The sequence below is a fragment of the Pan troglodytes genome, chromosome 18, assembly GCF_028858775.2.
Source record: "Pan troglodytes isolate AG18354 chromosome 18, NHGRI_mPanTro3-v2.0_pri, whole genome shotgun sequence".
NCBI lineage: Eukaryota > Metazoa > Chordata > Mammalia > Primates > Hominidae > Pan > Pan troglodytes.
The window spans coordinates 5,171,987-5,192,637 of record NC_072416.2 but is presented as its reverse complement, the minus strand read 5'-3'; the positions used below and the strand labels follow the sequence as shown (position 1 = coordinate 5,192,637).

Sequence of the window (20,651 nt, the reverse complement as noted above, 5' to 3'; positions counted from 1 at the left end):
CCACAAAGAAGCACAGAAAAACGCTCCACAAAACGTGACTACCCTTTGGACGAAACACCAGCAAACCAAATGCAGCAACGTCTAAAAAGGACTAGGCACCATGACCAAGAGGATGTATGACACAGTGCAAGGTTGGTTCAAAATACAAAAAGCAATGCATTGCATCTCATTAGAATAAAGCACTAAGGAAAACACAGGATCATCTCGACAGATGCAGAAAATGCAGTTAACCAAAATTCCCCACCTCTACAGGACAAAAATATGGAATAGCCGAGGCACAGAAGGGAGGGCCCAGGGTCTGACAAAGGGCACGCACGGCCTACGGCCAACATCATGCTCGAGGGTCAAAAACTGCACGCTCTCCCTAAGACCAGGGCGCCCGGCTCACCACATCCAGCCAACACCGAACTAGAGGTCTCAGCCAGGACAATTAGGGAAGAAGACAAAAGGCAGCCAGGTTGAAAGGCAACAAATAAAACTAGCTCGAATCACAGATGACAGGATCCTGTGTGCACAAAGTCCTGCGGACTCCACTGAGAAGCTATTACCACTAACGAGAGCTCGGCAGGGTGCGGGGCAGGAAAAACCAACTGCATTTCCGCACAATTTCCAGGAGCAACCCAGAAATGAAATTCACAATCCCAGCACTCTGGGAGGCCGAGGCAGGCGGATCACCTGCGGTCAGGAGTTCAAGACCATGTTATCCATAAACGTGGTGAAACCCCGTTTCTACTAAAAACACAAAAAATGAGCCGGGCGTGGTGGTGGGCGCCTGTAATCCCAGCTACTCGGGAGGCTGAGGCAGGAGAATCGCTTGAACCCGGGAGGCGGAGGTTGCAGTGAGCCGAGATCGCGCCACCGCACTCCAGCTTGGGCAACAAGAGCGAAATTCCGTCTCAAAAACAAAAAAAAACAAAAAAAAAACACAAAAAAACAGAAACAGAAAAAGGAAAAAAAAGGGAAGAAAATTCACAACTCTATTTTTTTTTTTCTTCCCGAGACAAAGTCTCGCTCTGTTGCCCAGGCTGGAGTGCAGCGGTCTGAGGTCAGCTTACTGCAACCTCCTCCGCCTCCCGGGTTCAAGCAATCCTCCCACCTCAACTGGTCTCTGACTCCTGACCTTAGGTGATCCACCCACCCTGGCCTCCCAAAGTGCTGGGATTACATGTGTGAGCCACCGTGCCCGGCCAATAACTCTATTTAGAATAACATTAAAAACAAATAAGAATAAATGTCACAAAAGACGCATAAAGCTTATACTCTGAAAACTACAAAGTGTTTTTGAAAGAAAGATCTAAATAAACAGAAAGACAGCCCACAGTGATGGCTCAGAAGACTTAACATGGGTTAACAATGGTAACGCCTTGGAAGCTCGTCTCTAGACTCAATGCCATCCCTTCTCAGATCCCGGCAGGCTTTCACTGAGGGCAGTGTTTTCAAGGCCCATCTGCATGGCAGCGTGCATGGGCGCCTCATCCCTCCTTAGGGCTGGAGAAGATTCCCCCGTTGTGTGGACACGCCACTTGTTCATCCACTCATTTGATGACACGTGCGTCGTTTCCACCTTTTGGCTACTGTGAGTGATGCTACGGGCATTCTAGCACCTGTTTTTGTCTGAATGTGTGTTTTCATTTCTTGTGGGTTCATACCTAGGAGTGGGACTGCAGGGTCATATGGTAATTCTGTTTCCTTCTGAAGAGCTGCCAGCCTGTTTTCCAAAGTGGCTGTACTTTCTGGCATTCCCACCCACGGCATACGTGGGTTCCAGTCCCCTACATCCTTGCTAACGTTTGTTATTATCTGTCTTCTCATCACAGCCCTCCTGGTGGGTGTGAGGTAGTATCACCCTGTGGTTTTGATTTGCATTTTCCTAATGACTAATAATGTTGAGGAACTTTGCATGTGCTTATGGGCCATTTGTGTATCTCTCCCTTGGAAAAATGTCTACTCATACCCTTTGTTCCGTGCTTTATTTTTTTTTTCTCCCTCTGAGTTCCTTACATTCTGGATACAAGTCCCGTATCAGGTAGATGATTAGCAGATCGTGTCTCCTGTTTGGTGGGTCTCTTCACTTTCGTGATATCACTTGAAGCACAAAAGTGCTTAAACTTGATATAAATCTAACTCATCCTTTTCTTGGTTGCTTATGCTTTTGGCAGTGTATCTAAGAAAACACTGCCTAACCCAATTGTCACATTTAATCCTATAATTTCTTCTAAGAGTGTCATAGTCTTCGCCCTTACATTCAGACCTCTAATGCATTCAGAGTGCACTTTTTTTTTGAGATGGAGTCTCACTCCGCCGCCCAGGCTGGAGCGCAGTGGTGCGATCTCGCCTCACTGTAACCTCCGTCTCCCAGGTTCGGGTGAGTCTCCTGCCTCAGCCCCCACTCCAAATAGCTGGGATTACAGGCGCACACCACCATGCCTGGCTAATTTTTGTATTTTTACTAGAGATGGGCAGCTGGTCGCGAACTCCTGACCTCAAGTGGTCTGCCCGCTTCAGCTTCCCAAAGTGCTGAGATTACAGGCGTGAGCCACCGCGCCCGGCCTGGAGTCACCCGGTTTTTTTTTTTTTTTTTTTTTGGTGAGGCGGGGAGATGGGAGGCGCAGGGATGGAGTTTTCCTCTGTTGCCCAGGCTGCAGCACAGTGTCGTGATCTTGGCTCACCGCAACCTCCGCCTACCAGGTTCCAGCGATTCTCCTGCCTCAGCCTCGCAAGTAGCTGGGATTACAGGAGTCACCTGGCTAAGTTTTTTTTTGTTTTTTTTTTGAGATGGCGTTTCACTCTTGTTGCCCAGGCTGGAGTGCAATAATGTGGATCTCGGCTCACTGCAACCTCCGCCTCCCAGGTTCAAGTTATTCTCCTCCCTCCTGAGTAGCTGGGAGTACAGGCATGCACCACCACACCTAGCTAAAAACACACCTGTATTTTCAGTAGAGACAGGGTTTCACCATGTTGGTCAGGCGGGTCTCGAACTCCTGATCTCAGGTGATCCGCCTGCCTGGGCCTTCCAAAGTGCTGGGATTACAGGCGTGAGCCACCACGCCCAGCCATAAATTTTGTATTTTTAGTAGAGACAGGGTTTCGTCACGTTGGCCGGGCTGGTCTCGAACTCCCGACCTCAGGTGATCCACTCGCCTCAGCCTCCCAAAGTGCTGCGATTACAGATGTGAGCCACCGCGCCTGGCACTGGAGTGAGCTTTTGTGTATGGTGTGAGGAAGGGTAATAACTTTTTAATGAATTAATCATCATTGGAAGAGAATGGAGAACCAATGTGTGGTTTTCAAAAATGGCATGAAAAGGGGAAAGAAGCATTTATCCTACTTTTCCTTTACAGATGATACCACAAGTCAACCCAAAAGTTGCTGGGGAGAAGTTTCTCTTTAATGAATTGCATCTCATGAATGTATCAGGCTGTGACCTTTCTGCACTCTCTAATGAGTTCATGAATTTAGGCCAATTATGGCCACAAATGCTGCTGCTGTCACAGAGAGATGCCGGATAAACAACACCCACCACCAGTCTCTGAACAGGGAGGGGAGAATCAACTCTGAATGTGATGTAGTGGCCAGGAGAGAGGACCACGTTCAACAACGCCACACAGATGCAAATGGCCTGTTTCTTCAACAAACTGCAAGGGAAAAAATAAAAATGGGGGAAGCTACAGATTAAAATACATGTGTTTGGATAGGAGAGTATTCAATGGCAAAAGAAAAAGAAAAAATTTAAAAATGAAATTGTGCAAAACTTATTTGAATCCTGTTCAAGTGAGCAACAAAACATTATGATGTACATGAGACAACTGGAAATATAACTCTGACTGGACACTTTGAGATATTAAGCAATTACTGTTCATTTTTACGTATCAAACAGTATGGTATTGTGGTTACGCTTTTAAAAAGATTTGTATTTTAGCGACACATACTGGAATTTTTACAGGGAAAGCCCACTGAGGATGCTGGGCATCAGGTCACTAGCACCGAGTGAATTTTTTACAATAAGCAGTAATTCTCCCCAGCCCCATGCATCATAGCCAATCCTAAATGAATGCCAATCTGGAAAAGACCAAAATAAACCACGTGAAGATGGGAAGAGCTGCTCTTGGTGATGGGAGAATGGGGACTCTCTCTTTTATTGTGCACATTCCACTTTCCATCATGCAGGAAAATCCGTCTTGAAGGCAGCTCCTCTCTGTGCCGGGGGTGGGTGATCCAGCCTAAGCTAGAATGGCGGCAAGCTCAAGGCAGCTGTGGCCCTCAGGAGAGCGTCTGGAGTCCACAGCACAGTGGGAAGCGCAATGGCAGCTAGTCTGAGGGTCTGGACGATGGCCATGCACAGATGGGGACAGAGGAGCCACTGTAGTGACTGAAGCCCACGGCATGCACCCTCTCCAGCCAGCCCCGCCCACACCTGAAGCCCACAGCGTCCACCCTGTCCACCCAGCCCTGCCCACACCTGTGGCCTTCCTCTCCTTCCTGTTTGGTGAGTGCTGCCTCCACACCTGGCTGCATACCAGAAAGGCCTGCACAGGTCAGAACACAGGTTTCCAAACCCCACTCCAAGTCTGAACCTCCAAGGACACCCCAAGCTCCCCGAGGTTCTTGCATAGAGGGCACAGGCCAGAGACAGCCCAGGTGGGAAGCTTACTCTGAGTCAGCTGCCCTCACCAAGATACATCCACAGGCTCCTGTACAAGGAGAGGAGGCAGAAGTCCTCTCTGCCAGGAGGTCCTCCTCAATCTCCCAAGCCCACACCACTGCCCTGCTCCATCTCCCACCACCTCCCCCTGCAGATACGGGGGCCACCCTACCCACCCCACAGGAACGAGGGGAAAACCTGCCTCCCTCTAGGAGGAGGGCGTGGCACAGCTGCTGCACGGGTAAGGAACCTCGCTATGCCTTGCTCCCATCAACACTTTTATTCTAGATTTGAAGGTGTTTTGGGGAAGCCATCTCTGCACAAAAGAAGTCAACGCAGGAATAAATTCCAAGATACTGAACTACCTCAAACAGAAAATAAGTTACTAAAATTAATCCGCCACATAAATTATAGTTTTTTCCTTTTCCTCAAACAAGGGGAAAAGAACCACCAACTCATCTATACGCACAAGCAACTGGCCCTGGTTTACAATGATGTAAAGACTTTTAGCCTCCTGCTACCAAAAAGCAAAGGTTTATTTCATGATTTCTTCTTTCTTTTCCAGAGACAGGCTCTTGCTCTGTCGCCCAGGCTGGAGCGCAGTGGCAGGATCACGGCTCACTGCAGCCTCAATCTCCCAGGCTCAGGTGATCCTCCCACCTCAGCCTCCTGAGTAGCTGGGACTACAGGCACGCACTAGCACGCCCAGCTAATTTTTGTTTTTTATCTTATATAGAGACAGGGTTTTGCCGTGTTCCCCAGGCTGGTCTCAAACTCCTGGGCGCAAATGATCGACCTGCCTCGGCCTCCCCAAGTGTTGGGATTACAGGTGGGCCACTGTGCCCAAGCTATTTCACTATTTCATCAGCACACTTAAATGCCCGTTTTTTTTAAGTGGCTACAGGGCAACAAGACTATCCCTGTGCCAAATACCAGATTCCAAAGAAACTCTACCCACGTCACAAACCTGCACGTGGATCCCCTGAATCTAAAATAAAAGTTGAAATTATGAATAAATAAAGCCTTGCAATAAGGGAGGAGGAAAAAAAAACAAAGAAAATCCACATGAAGGGGAAAATGCCCAGAGCACAGCCCAGGGAGGTGGTTCCTGAGGCTGGCTGTGGGCACAGCCCAGAGAGCGGTTCCCGGGACTGACTGGGGGCAGAGCCAGCCCGCAGCGCTCCTGACCCCACGGAATGTTGTGGGCTCATCTCTGGGCAGGAAGTCAGCACAAGGACAGCAAGACACTGACAGATCCTAAGAAAGCTTACGAGACAGAAGTTCCTGTTTGGTTCAACTTTGTCACAGACAACACTGAGGGAGATGAGGTTACACTGTGTACACAGAAGCAGGATTACCAGTCAGTAAGACGGTTACTATTTAACAGGAATGAGTCAAACAGATCAAGGTTTCAGGGCATGTCTGAAACGCCAGGAAGACCGCCCTGGCTCTGTGCAGCTTTGGGCGGGAGGGGCGCACTCTGGCATGCCACTGGACGGGGAGGGGAACGGGGCTACAAAAGGCAGCGGACGGCAGCAGGACTAAGCCACCTTAGACAACAAGAGGCTCCGGCTTGATTGCTAGTTTCGATCTTAGCCCCAAAAGGGTGATTTTTTTATTTCTTTATTTATGAGACGGAGTCTCACTCTGTTGCCCAGGCTGGAGTGCAGTGGCACGATCGTGGCTCACTGCAACCTCTGCCTCCCGGGTTCAAGCGATTCTCCTGCCTCAGCCTCCCGAGTAGCTAAGACTACAGGCGCACACCACCACGCCCAGCTAATTTTTTATATTTTTAGTAGAGACGGGGTTTCACCATGTTAGCCAGGATGGTCTCGATCTCCTGACCTCGTGATTTGCCCACCTCGACCTCCCAAAGTGCTGGGATTACAGGCTTCTTTTATTTTTTATTTATTACTACTATTTTTTAACAGTTGATCGCTCTGTTCCCCAGGCTGGAGTGCAGTGGGATCATCCTAGTTCACTGCATCATCCATCTCTCATTTCAGCCTCTCCAGTAGCTGGGACTACAGGTGTGTGCCATCACACCAGGATGATTTTTGGCTTTTTTGTAGATATGGAGTCTCATCATGTTGCCCAGTGGCTGGTCTCAAATTCCTGGCCTCAAACGATCCTCCTGCCTCAGCCTCCCAAAGCCCTAGGATTACAGGTGTGAGCTCCCATGCACAGCCAGGGTGATGTTTGAGGATTCTGAGAGAAGTTCCCACATCCAAGACAAGGTCTTAGGGCCTCCATGACTGTGCAGAGATGAAAGCACCAACTGACAGAATCTCAGCCAGAGCCCTGAGTGTGAAAACACAGGGCTGGAAACGCCCAGAAGGGAAAGATAAGGCCCGGTGGAGGAAACGAGCAACTACCTCAAGGTGCCAAGAGAGGCCCCACAGGCACCAGCTGGGTACCTCCCAGCACACAGAATACAGGGCCAATTCCTAAGAAACAGAAAAGCCGAGCTGAGTCCAGAGTGCCTGCCTTGCTGAAGGGCCTGCTCTCCACCCAGCTGTGCTCTCCTCCAGCTACTGGGGGCCGGCTGGCCGTCCGTGGAGACGAGGCCAGAACCACCAGTGCTCTGTGCTCACGGTTCCCCTCTTCCACACGAGAGCAGCTACAACAACACGGTCACTTCTGTCTGAATCTTTCCTCCACCAACAAACCTGCACTCGCGTCCCTCCAAACCGGGCTCCAGCACCTCTCACCCCCACAGAGCCCTCTATGGAGGCCTTTCTCTGACAGGCACCCCAAGCCCAGGCAGAGGCCCATGCACCACTTGGAGGCCCTTGGACCCAGCCTCTTGACCCAGACAGACTCCAGCAATCACCCGAGGTTCATCTTCAAGGTCACTTATAATGCACACAGCAGCCTTCAGCTTCCCCAAACCTCATCCCAAGGCTTTATCTTCTCTCTACCCAGCACTCCGGAGCACTCTTCAGAATTTCAACTGCCTTTCTTTACACCTCCAGAGTTTGTGATTTCTACCCAATAAGCACCTGAAGGGCATCGAGACGCCCCCGGCCGGCTAAGACCACCTAGGCCACTTCTCTGGCCCGAGTGGACTTTCAGCAACATCTCCGATGGAGTTGTCACAACATGGTCCAAGGCTAGAAACTACCCTTGGGAACAGGACTCGGAGGCTTTGTGATGACAAACATGCACGTGGCCAGCAGGGAGACAGACTGTCCGGACAGCTAACGGAGGGAGCGCACCGAGGTACAGGGATGTGCGCGCCCGGATACTACCTGCAATACAGGCAGGAGGAGCCAGGAGCTGACCACACCGGCTCCACATCCCGCACGCGGGTGGCTGGGTACGAATGTGGCCCCCCACACTGTCCAGAAGACGAGTAGGGAGGATGAACCAGAGCAGGCGCCGAGGAGAACCAGTGACCTCCCGCTCTACACCAACACACACTGCCTGGGGCCCCCCCAGGAAGACCTGCTGGCGTGGCAGGGTCTTGCCCAGAGAAAGTTCAAGATCTGTTTGAGAACAGCCAAGGTATCCCCACCTCAGTCGTTGATGAAGATGACACAATGCAAACACTCCTCAGAAGTCGCTTTCCATCTGAAGCACAGAGCCAGGCTCTGCTAGAAATAAAACTCACACACCTTGTTTGCTCTCTGGGGATAAGACTTTTGCTGTTCCAAAATCTGTGATCTGGATGTGCATATCTTCATTTAACAAAATGTTTTCCGGTTTAAGGTCCCTGTAAAAGTAGATTTTCACATTTGAGAAGAAATACTTAAAACAGCAACATTATTACGTACTCTAAATTTTGCTGAAAACAAAACGAACGAATGAATGCATATGATCCTTACAGGCTGACAACCAGGGCTACAGGCCTAAAGCTCACAAACAACAAATGTTGACTGGACACAGTAGGGATTCACCACCTCACATCTCCATGTCATTCTAAGTCGCTTTTTAACGAAGTAAAATCTATCATTTTTAACGCACAAAAGGAAAGCTATGCACACTTCTGAGCTGACTTTATCAGAAAGTCATGAAAAATGAGACCAGAAAGAAGTACACACAGAAGCTACAACTGAAAAAGATAAAAAGCATCAGTCAAGATGGTGAAAAGAATCATTAGCTCGCCAGGAAAGACACGCAACCATTGCATGTGGTATTGGCAGGAGAGCCTCTCCACGTCAGCGCTCCGTGGACGTGTGGCCTCGCCTTGGCACTCAGGCTGTGGCATAGGCAGGCATCTCAGTCCCACCCATCCAGGGAGCACTCCAACCTGGCTGACCTCAAGGGCGGGGGCCATCTGGGCATCAGCCGTGGCCTGTGAGCCAAACGGTCACTGGCCCTGATCATCAAACTGACGTCCTGCAAACCCACCCAGCCACCCCCGAGGTTACCTGTGAATGATGCCCTTGCCGTGCAAGTACTCTAAAGCAGACACAATCTCAGCCGTGTAAAATCGGGTACAGGTCTCATCGAATGAACCGATTTTGCGAATATATTTAAGTAGTTCTCCATTTTTGGCATAACTAAGGCCGAAATCTGAATATTGTGCAGTTAAGGAAGTGTAAAAATCTCTTGTTTCGTTTTGGAGCAGGTTTACTCCGTTGCCCAGACTGGAGTGCAGGGGCACAATCATAGCTCACTGCAGCCTCAACCTCCCTGGCTCAAGCGATCCTCCCACCTTAACCAACCCAAGTGGCTGGGAATGTAGGTACGCGCTACCACGCCTGGCTCATGTGTTTTATTTTGTAAAAGTCATTTTTGGAAAACTAACCTTAAAAGTCTGATAAGAATTTTTAATTCAGTGCAAACTGAAAGTACCTGTGGCCCAAGACAGTCATGTCACTGGATCTGCCGGGCATCCCAGGCCCCAGCTCCAAGACGAGGCACCAGCATGATGAGGGCTTTCTCATCAAGAACACCATTACACGGTCTCGAGGAAACAGGAACAGAGCCTCTCAGCCCCGACTGCCCCTCTGGCCCCTGGCCGTGTCCACGGCCTCAGTGAAAGGGAACCGCTGGTGACAGGGCCTACAGACCCCGACCAAAAAGCGCATATAACTCACGTGCAGGCTTCAATGCACAAAGATCCCGGGGGCCGGCGGAGCAGGGTCGGAGAGCGTGACAGCCCCTGCCCTGAGACCCCGGCTTTATGTGCTACGCATCCACGCGTGGCACTGCCCCTTCCATGCAGGCTCCTTCCGTGGATAAAGTGACACATTTTGTTTTGTTTTTTTTTTTAAGATGCAGTCTCGCTCTGTCGCCAGGCTGGAGTGCAGTGGCGCTACCTCGGCTCGCTGCAACCTCCGCCTCCCGGAGTCAAGCAATTCTCCTGCCTCAGCCTCCCGAGTAGCTGGGACTACAAGCACGCGCCACCATGCCCCCCTAGTTTTGGTATTTTTAGTAGAGACGGGGTTTCCCCAGGTTGGCCAGGATAGTCTCCATCTCTTATCCTCATGATCTGCCCGCCTTGGCCTCCCAAAGTGCCGGGATTACAGGCGTGAGCCACCGCACCTGGCCAAGTGACACACTTTGTAAGACAAAAGCCATTTCGTGAACTTCTACACTCATGAAGTGTGTCTGGGAGGCCCCCTCCTCTGGGCACCACTGCCCTACGATGGCTCCATCTGTAGCCTCCTTTTCCAAGAGGACTTAAGACTGACAATAAATGGATCCCAGATACAGATTCCCCGGCAAGCGGCAAACGTCCATCCCCATTACCGGAAACCTCCAGATACTTCACACTTACTGGCAGCCCAGGACACGGGGACCCAAATCCTTGCCTGCCCTGTGCAGTGGCTCTCAAGGCCAGGAAGGGGGGCTCGTGCTCAGAGCCAGGCTGGCCTGCCTGCTCACTTCTGTTTGCCAGGGCACCATCATCTCCCACCAAGGATGAACCTGAAGCTTCAGGGCAACGAAGAGAAACCCAGAAGGGAAGGGACTTGCAACCAAGGCTGCCCAAAGTGGCCCCTTGTCCAGGCCCATCTCTAAATACAACCCACACCGAGGATGCCTGGTGGGGCAGAAGTCCCTGGGTCTCGTTCCTGTCAGGGGCGAGTGAACCTTCGCAACCTCCCGGGGCTTTGGAATTTGACTTAATGACGAAGGGCAACATGGACCGCTGGACAAAGACCTGGAGTTCCCACTACCTGCACCGCTCTGGCCAATCCCATTTGGAAATCAGTCAGCAAGATTCGCTCTCCTCTGGACTCTGAGCCCCCGGGAGGAGAGGATGGGAGAGGTCAAGCGTGTGCAATTCTGTTGCAGCCTCACAACCAACAAGCAGCCGTGTTCCGATGGCTCTGCCGGAAGCCCAGAGGGACTCCCGTGGCTCAAACGGGGGCAGAGACATGCAGGGCCCCGGGGCACGTGAAGGTGAGAGACAGAACATACCGTGAAGAAGCCACTGAGAGCGGGAGACAGAGGCAGGAACAGGGATGACACTGGAGGACAGCAGGCCTGCCTGGAGGCCAGCATTCTCTACAACCTTCCACGAACCAACAGCAAAGCCCGCTCCGGGCCACGTGCCTGGCAGCTGCTCAGCCACTGCCCCGCTCCTCCCTAGGCAAAATCTCAGGGAAGCACCTTGCATCGTTTCCATTTCCTCACCTCTTACTCTTCCTTGAACAGTCCCCCCAAGAAACTGCCTACCCACCATCAACAACTGGCACAGGGCAGATCCACGGGTCAGGCTGTGTGCACCTGACCGCTTCATAACCCCTGCGTGGGCAGCCAGCACCCTCCATCAGAAACCGTTTGATCCCGTGGCCTCTGGGTCTCCATCATTCGAGCTCGGGAGCAACATCCCATCACCATCTCCTCTCCTCGGTGGGCCCCTCCTCGTGTTCACCCCTGCACTGGGGGAACCCAGGCTCCACTCACAGAGGAGCCAACCTCTGGGCAGCCTGCCAGCTCGCTGTGAAAGTCCTCACGGCCCTGACTCCTCCTGGAGCTCTGCTGGCAGCACCTAAGTGCCCACTCAGACCTGAATGGCGGCACCAGAGGATGCATGAAATGCCAGCCCAGCACCCGCCCCGGTCTCTCCCAGCTCAGCAGCAGACACCGCTGTGCGCTAGGCTTGAGGGCCACCTCCCAGGAGCCGCCCCTGACTCCATTCTCTTGACCGGTCTGTTCATCAGACCTCGATCACGGCCCCTGCCCCTGCTCTCCTGCCCGTTCTCCCGCCTGGCCTAGGAGAAGCCACAGCAAACCCCACATTCCCCGCCACAAAGAGAAGGAAGTCCAGAGTCAGTGCCAGGCTGCCACGGCTCAGGGGCCCAGCCCACCACAGCCTTTCATGCCCCCCCACACACTCCTGCCCAGGAGTTGAAAGAGCCCCACACTGCCGCCAGCCCCTACCCAGCCCTAAGACTCTTGGCAGCACATCTTGCTGCCGGGAAGCCTCTGACACGGATCGTCAGTGCACGTCCAGCTCCTCCACCAAAATCGAAGCTTCTCGTGGGCAGAGACGCCACCCGGCATAGCAGCGCATCCCCATCACCCATCAACCTGCACTTGGCAAGCACCTCCAAACAGAGAGAGCACACACACTCCGCCGGCAGCCGAAGGAGCTGCAGGATGGTGCTGAGAGTGGGAGCAGGCCAGAACAAAGCTCTAACACAGAAGAGCCGGGTGCTGGGGAGAGACGGGGAGGACAGGTGGGAGGACTCAGGCCCCTCCCCAGGCAGGATGGGGAGGCCACGACACTTGGGCCAGCTTGGAGGGTGGCGGGGGAGGAGAAGAGCAGAGGCAGACTGCACCTGCTGGGGGCGACGACGGTGTGGCGTGGCCAGCCCAGCCACTGGCAGGCCCACAGGTCAGCTGGATGGGGCAGAGGTGGGGCCCACCCCAACTTCCACCGGGCCTTGCCTCCCAGATTCCTGAGCCAAGGTTTAATAACAGAAAAGATGGCGCTCTAGGGGAGCAAGGGACACCGACCAAGCAAGCCGCAGCAGCGAGGACTGTGCTGGAGCCACATCAGTGGCTTCTCCGGGAAGTAACGTCCTGTGCAGACTCACAGCCACACCCTGGCGCTGCCTCGGCTGCCTCCCTGAATGTCAGCGGCCTGAGGGACCCCACTCGGCAGGGAGCGGGGGCTGCTTGTGGGAACACACAGGGTCTGATTCCAAGTGAGAGGGGTGACTGGTGTGGCTTCAGACGGCACCAACCACGCAAAGGATACACAGCTTCTCGTCGTCCTGAAATGTGAAGTAAAGCTTAACAAAGAAGGGGTGATCCAGGCGCGACATGACATCCCGCTCTCTGGTTACATACGGGACCTTGTTCTCTTTTATGATATGTCGCTTCTCCAGAATTTTAACTTCAGGTGAGAGAGAAGTGAGTTACTATCAGAAACAACAAAAAACACTAAAGACATGACTCACAAAGGTAACTGGTACAAATTAAAGTCTTTCAAACATTGTACACAACAGCCTGGTGGTCTCTAAAGCCAACAGTGTCCCGTACCCTGAAATCAGCACAGAAACACCGGCCCTGCCACCCCGGCCGCCCTGCACGGAGCCGCTTGCCCTGCTCCCGGATGCGCAGCTCCCTGCAGCCCATACTCACTCGCATATTCTCTGGAGGTTGCCAGTTCTCGAGCCAGGACAACCTGGTTTGGAAAGAAAAGGAGAAAAAGAAACACACAATGTAATAACCAGGACACTGGGTCTGACGAGTCCCTCTGCCCCACACGCACGCTTCCTGTCCCCACTGAAGGCTTGAATCTACAGTGAAATATTTTGGGTCTTGTACTGACAAGTAGAGCTAAAAGCCAATGCTCGTGTTGATGTGTTCTAACAGCTAAGAGAAAACATATCCATCTCTCCATTGTTTCCAGAAGCTTCTTGATCAGCTGCTAATAGTCCTAACGGTGCAACACAAGTATAAACTCAGGAGCCTCTTCGACTGCCACGCCCTTCACCAACAGAAGGAAGACAGTGGCGCCACCACAAGTGGCAGGGCACAGGGGCTTCTGTGACAACAATATGTCCTTCTAGTATACATTCATTGCAAAGGCTGCCCTGAAGTTTCGTTTTTGGAAATAACTGTTATCATACATTTCGTATGATGGCGCTCGCGGATACCATGAAGAGAGCCTGGCTGTAGAGGACAGAGGGAGCTAAACCAACAATGCATGGCCCTGCGTGCCCACAAGAGGGAGCCACCTTCCCGGGATGCAGCAGGCCTCCTGCCCTGTCCTCTCCTTAGCACCCCTGAGCCCTGCACTCAAACCCCATCTCCGAGACAGAGCACTCCAGCAGGGCAGGCATCCCAAACAGGGGAGAGACCCTCCACTCGGACTAGCCTGGGGCACACCCTGAGGCACCAGACTGGAGATTCCTGGTGGGCCCACGGTTTAGCCAGAGAGCGTGTGAGACAGCTGTGCCAGGGAGGCCCCACCACCACCAAGTGGGACACAGTGTCTCCTAAGACACCCACAGGGGGACGGCCTGAGGAGCAGGGAGCAGAGGAAACCTGTCCCGTGACATTCCTGGGGGCTGGCAGGAAGACCTTCAGGAGGCCACAGGGCCAGGTCCACCTGGCCCCGGGCTGTGAGCCGCAATCGGGGCAGGACTCCTGATGGGACACGTCAGAAGAGATCCTGGAAAGCACCATGTGAGATGCCCCGCGGCACTCAAGAAGAATGAAGTTGGATTCTGGGGACTCTACATACTCAAGATCTTCCCAGAGGAATACGCCACGCATGGATGGCTCTCAGCTGCCAGGGAGAAAAGGGAAGTGGGCCGGGCAGGGCTCCCCTCTCTAGCTCATGTGTTTCTGTGAGGTCACGTTTCTCCACAAGAGCACGTGCTAGCTTCGTAAGTAGAAAAAAGGAAGAAAGAATTGTGAACGAGCACTGATATTTAGTGGAACCCTTTCTAAGGGGATACTGATGTGATCTTTCTGTTGTCTAAACTCAACACTTCACAAGCAGGTTTCCTACAAGAAGGAAGGATCCTCTTCCAGAGAATGGCGCGTGACGTGTCCCTCCCTGGAGGTTGTGACCGTCCTCAGGGGGCCTCCCGGCTCTCCGGTGCTGCACCTGGCTCTTGCCCAGCCTCCTATCACTGTCCTTTCCCCCTCCCCTGGAAGTCAACTTTTATGTGATCTCCATTTCAGGAAAGCTGAGAAAGAACTGAGGGTAACACATGTAATCTGAGACCCAGTACTGTGGATTCCAAAGAGCCCCATGGAGGAGCCTCCGGCTCACCGTGCTCTCCCGGGCACCTCCCTGGTGCAGGTTCAGAAAGACACGGACCACAGCCCCGGAGGGACAGTGCCTGCTCTCCACCCATCTCCAGAACCCAGGGAAACAGGCAATTTCACAGATGAGTCTTCCTTTTTCAGTCAAGATAAATGTTAAGGGCCATGTATGGTGGCACATGCCTGTGGTCCCAGCTACTCAGGAGGCTAAGGCAGGAGGATCGCTTAAGCCCAGGTGGTGAAGGCTGCAGTGAGCTATGATCACACCACTGCACTCCAGCCTAGGTGACAGAGCAAGACTCTGTTTCTAAAAGGATAAATACATAAATAAAATAAAGTTAAATTAAAAAGAGAAATATAAGGAAGTAAAACTGAGGCCAAGCACAGTGGCTCACACCTGTAATCCCAACACTTTGCAAGGCTGAGGAGAGAGAATCACTTGAGCCTAGGAGTTCAAGACCAGTCTGGGCAACAAAGTGAGACCCTGTCTCTACAAAAAATTTTAAAATTAGCTGGGCACGGTGGTGCATTCCTGTAACTGCAGCTACTTGGGAGGCTGAGGTAAGAGGATCACTTGAGCCCAGGAAGTCGAGGCTGCAGTGAGCTATGATCATGCCACTGCACTCAAGCCTGGGCGACAGAGCAAGACTCTGTCTCAAAAAACAGGTAAAGCTGAGAAAAGAGGAGGCCTGTTCTTTCACTGGGTGGTTGTAAGCAGCCATGCAGAATGCCCAAGGTTTTCCAAAGAGTTTCTTCTTTCTGAAAGGATCTGAGTCCCCAAAACTTTGGGGACTAGTCTCATGGTTGAAGGTATTTTTCATGAGGGCATAATCCGTTTATAAAAAAATTATTTCATAAAACCTGCAATTTAAAAAATCTAAAGTGTAAGGGCAGCAAAAGTTAACATTAATTAAAACAATATGTTGGGAATATGGCTAAGCTATATTTCATGTTTTTCTTTGCATTGTGAAATATTTCATATGTGTAAAAAAGAGAAAGAAGGAAAATAAACCTCACCTATGGTTTCTTCACAAAGGTCAGGCAAGAAAGAATTATTCAGGAACTCACCCAGGCCCTCCAGAGTGAGGTGCCCCCAGGGCTCCCTGGAATGGCCCTAGCACGCACACGGCGGCCACCTTGGCGACCACAGTGGCGGCACGGGACTCCGTCTCTTTATAGAGGCCCAGATGGAGACAGTGCACCCCGAGTTGCTCAGGCCTCCCCTGAGCCTGTTACAACCTTCACTAAATCCACAACCACACACGGCTTCATGGGTCCCACGTCAGCAAAACGTCCCATGTCAGCTGCTTTCAACCTGCATTTCTTTGCTTTCAGAGGAAAAAACACCCCGAAGACAGGTAACAAGTATGACTTGACAGTACTGCGACAATACTCCTGTTTGTGAAACTCGGAACACAAGAATCTGGAGGCTGCGTCTCCAGCAAATGTCCAGAGCGTACTGTTTTATGTATTCAAAAAAACAAAACAGAGAAATAAGAAGAGGTCAATAAATGTCCCCAAAAACCCTGGAGAGATACTAACTTTCAATCTAAGAAAAAGAACAGCTTCCCAGGGCCCTGCCAGTGAGACACAAGGACACAGAATGTAACTTGCTGATGCCAGGTTAAAATGAAATTAACTACATTAGAAAAAACCTCCGCAGACCATCAAGAGATGGGTCTAACGTTCTCATCTACAAAACCAGGTTAAATATTTAGCCACACTCATCACGTCATCTGCTTGGGGGGTACCCGGCCCCGAAAGACTCAAGTGGCCTTCACAACAGGTGACACCCCTCAAGGGGCCTGAGACCTCCTGCCTGGAAGGACACCAGCCTTGCTTGGAGTCTCCGGCAAGCCCCGAGGAAGGTGAGCCTCCCCAAGGAAATCACGTACGTTTGACACACAGCAGCAGCAAATACTCACCGTGGAAAAAGAGCCTTCCCCAAGAATTTTCCCAAACTTGAAGTCCTCAGGCCGCTTCTTCCGAGGCTGCGGCGGAGGCTGGGCATGCTGCAGGGAGCCGGCGCCGGGCCGAGGCTCGGCTGCAGTGCCGTCCATGGCGGGGCCCTGCCTGCTGCCACCAGGAATGCCAGGGGGCGTGCTGGACTCAGTCTGGGTCCTCACCATTGATGGGGATGGGCAGGAACATAACACCACGCTGGACTGGATGGGCACAGCGTCATACTAGGCGACAAAGAGGAAAAGGAAGTAAGGCTCAAGGCAGCTGCCTTGCTCTCAATGCACGGACTAAGGTTTAAGGACCTCATTTCAACGCTCAAACACAAACCCCAAGCACAGGGCAGGCCAGCTGAGCCCCGCGGTCTGCTGTGAGCTGCTGGCCTCCTCTCCTGAGTCCTGCCCGTGCCATGGCTCCCCGCTACTCCACCAGGCAGCGCCTCGCCCTCCTCCTGTCCCTCGCGCTGCCTGAGCCTCCAGCCAACTCATCCCAAGGCCAAGGTAACCTGAGCAGAGATAGCACGGCACATCTTTAATTGTGGGGGGGATGGAGAGATAAGAGTGATGATCGCATGTGTTTACAATACACAGAGACGCCCAGTGCTGGCAAGACTATAATAAAGCGAGCGTACTCACACCACTGCGGCTGGCACCAAAAACCGGGATTGCAGTGGAAATGTTTTTGGAAAGCAGTTTGGCAACTGTCAACAAAGCGACTACAGAACAGTTGTCAATGAGACACAGAAATACGAAGGAGAGGAGGGAGGGCAGAAACCTAGTTAACAATGTAAGCGGGCACGGAGGGAAGATCAGCGTGCAAAGCTAGGTCGGCAAGACGTGCAAGGTGCACCCACAGCCATAACAATCCCTCCCGAGACCCCAACGTGTCCTCACGGTGGTGGCAGTGGCCCCCCGCACTACAGAAGAACAACGCGAGGCGAGCTCAGGCGCGCTGATGGTGGTTTCCGATACAACTCCCCACTCAAAGAACCCTGGAGAGCTCTTGACTCCATCTCTGAGTAGGGTCCTGAAGTCCATGCTGTCTGAAGACACAGGGTCTCCCCCTGCGTCTGTGCCAGGACAGAGGGACTGCCACCAGCCAAGCTGCAATCCTTTTAAACACTAAAAACAGCCGGGTGAGGTGGCTCACGCCTGTAATCCCAGCAGTTTGGGTGGATGAGGCGGGTGGATCCCCTGTGGTCGGGAGTTCAAGATCAGCCTGACCAACATGAATAAACCCCTTCTCTACTAAAAATGCAAAATTAGGCCGGGCACAGTGGCTCAGGCCTGTAATCCCAGCACTTTGGGGGGCCAAGGCAGGGTTAGGAGTTCAAGACCAGTCTGGCCAACATGGTAAAACCCAGTCTCTACTAAAAATACAAAATTTAGCTGGGCATTGTGGCGGACGCCTGTAATGCCAGCTACTCAGGAGGCTGAGGTAGGAGAATTGCTTGAACCCGGGAGGGGGAGGTTGCAGTGAGCTGCGATCGCCCCACTGCACTCCAGCCCGGGGGACAAGAGCGAGACTTCATCCCAAAAAAATAAAAGATAAAAAAAAATACAAAATTAGCCAGGTGTGGTGGCGCATGCCTGTAATCCCAGCTACTCGGGAGGCTGAGGCAGGAGAATCGCTTGAACCCGGGAGTTGGGGGTTGCAGTGAGCCAAGATCATGCCACTTGACTCCAGCGTTGGTGACAGAGCAAGACTCTGTCTCAAAAAAAAAAAAAAAATACAAAATTGTTACAGATACTAACATTGCAGAAGTGTTACAGGCATGGCTACAGAAGACACTAACAAGAAAACCACAACATGAAACCATGGTCATTAAACTATCGGGATTATGGATTTTTCTTTGATGACAACTTTTTTGTTGCAGGCAGGGAAACAAGGTCTTGCTCTGTTGCCCAGGCTGGAGTGCAGTGGCGCAATCGATCATAGTTCAATACAGCCTCGAACTTCTGGGCTCAAGCAATCCTCTGGTCTCAGCTTCCCAATGTGCTGGGATTACAAGTTTGAGCCATCGAGCCCAGCTATGACACAAATCCAAGCGAAACATAACGTGAAGCCTAAGGTTCCCAGCTCTGCAGAAGGTGGGCTGCAGCCCTGAGGGTGGAGAAGCGTTCTCATGTGTCCGAGAGGCTGGCTGAGCAGCCGGAGCAAGCACCAGGCTTTGGCTTCCCTGAAGCACGGAACCCTCTAGACTCGCAGGCTCACAAACAACAAAGTAAACTCTTGAATCATGACTCAGTGGGAAAAAGGTCATAATCACCAGGCTCGGGGCCAGCAAGAACCGTAATGGGCCTGGGCTGTCCTCACAAGGCTGGCTAGCCATGGGCGTACCTGGACACAGCACAGGGGCTCCAAGGCTGCCCTGGACTGTGGAAGAGCAGGACTGCACTGATCTGTAGGGATCCGCACAAGGGAAGGGAGGCAGGAGGAGCCGGCACTTCACACTGCACCGTCCCAGGCACCACAGTGTGGCTGCAAATTAACCTGGCTGCTCCCATAAGCGGCCATCAGTGTTACACAGGTCGGGGAGGGGACACCACCACCTGTCTCTGCCAGGCCATCCCCCCCACACCTGTCCCACCACCATGTGCATCAGACCAACGTGGTCGTAAGTTCATCTGTGTGCCCAGCCCCCAAGCACAGCTCAAGGACACGGCAAGAGGGGAGTACAGTGGCAAACTCTGGCCTCCGGCAAGGTGGCCTCCAGCTGTGTCTCCACCAGAGGCAGGTGCCAGCCCAGACCTTGTTTCCCAGCCCAGAGGCAGAGCAGCACCTGTAGGGGTGCAGAGCTAGAGGCCAGCCAGAGGACAGCATGCATGACACGCTTCCATTTCAGCAGAGATTCAAGGGAACACACTGCTTTATTAAAAACTGACGAGTGAGCCACTGAGTAAAATCTCATATGTGAACAAATTTTATGTTTTTAGTTTTATTCATTTATTTATGAATGAATGAATAAGAGTCTCGCTCTGTTGCCTAGGCTGAGTGCAGCGGTGCAATCACGGCTCACTGTGGCCTCAACCTCCCAGGCTCTAAGTTTTGGTTGTTGTTGGTTGTCATAACTGGGGCAGGAGAGAAAGTGTTACTGGCACCTGCTGGGTAGAGGCGGGGGTGCTGCTCAACATGCTACCAGGAACAGGTCTCCACAATAGAGGGACCCAGGCCACAGGGCAACCACTCCCAGCTGAGAAACCCTGCTCTGTCTTCATAGACTTTACCCCCACATCAGAAAGAAACCCACCAAGTCTTAGTGGCCTCCCTCCAAGCACTCTGCACAGAGTGGGCCACGTGTGCAACGTGACCCTGCAGCCTCACCTGGGACGGGGGAAGACAGAAACACAGGCACGGGCACAGGGAGCCTGGGAGAGAGTGGGGAGGGCCCAGGCTGAAGCAGCGTACTTTAAAATCCTCATGCTATGTTTGGGCAACAGGAAGAACCTTATTTCCACAATACACACAGTGTGAAACGGCAGTGAGATTCCCCACAGGGGACGTGACTTTAAATGGAGAAAACTCTACTGAAGCGGGACCAAGAGCCTCATGGAACAGTGAGTCCACGGCAGACAGGAGCTAAGGGGCCGAAGGGAACGGAGGGCATCTGGGGAGGAAAGCAGCACAGACTGGCCAGTGCATGGAAAATGAGAGGAGCGGGGGACACACTCCTACGGGGTGACAGTGCCACTTCCTCAGCAGCAGAGAGTGAGACCCCTACTGTGGGACGATGCCACTAATCCCGACATCTGGGCAGAAGCCCATCTTCCTGGTGAGAGGTGCCCGCGATCCCTCCTCCTCGCAGACAGCAGAGGACACTCCGGCAGCAAGCCGCCTCCCTCTGGTAGTTTCTTTTGGACTCTGG

The 20,651-nt window shown here is 52.5% G+C and overlaps 1 protein-coding gene across 5 annotated transcripts in view; it reads right to left on the bottom strand.

Moving 5' to 3' along the window:
* PDPK1 (3-phosphoinositide dependent protein kinase 1) overlaps positions 1-20,651 on the bottom strand; it is a 70,324-nt gene that overhangs the window by 27,881 nt on the left and 21,792 nt on the right. For 3 of the 5 annotated variants that reach the window (XM_024350044.3, XM_054668717.2, XM_024350045.2), the window contains 5 exons: positions 16,753-17,013; positions 13,190-13,232; positions 12,804-12,941; positions 9,016-9,160; positions 8,260-8,357 (listed from right to left, as the gene is read on the bottom strand). In XM_024350044.3, the coding sequence (XP_024205812.1) occupies positions 8,260-8,357; positions 9,016-9,160; positions 12,804-12,941; positions 13,190-13,232; positions 16,753-17,013 (685 nt within the window). Of the gene's footprint in view, positions 1-8,259; positions 8,358-9,015; positions 9,161-12,803; positions 12,942-13,189; positions 13,233-14,834; positions 15,151-16,752; positions 17,014-20,651 lie in introns of those variants that run through there. The other 2 variants (XM_024350046.3, XM_024350047.3) reach the window with 2 other exon arrangements.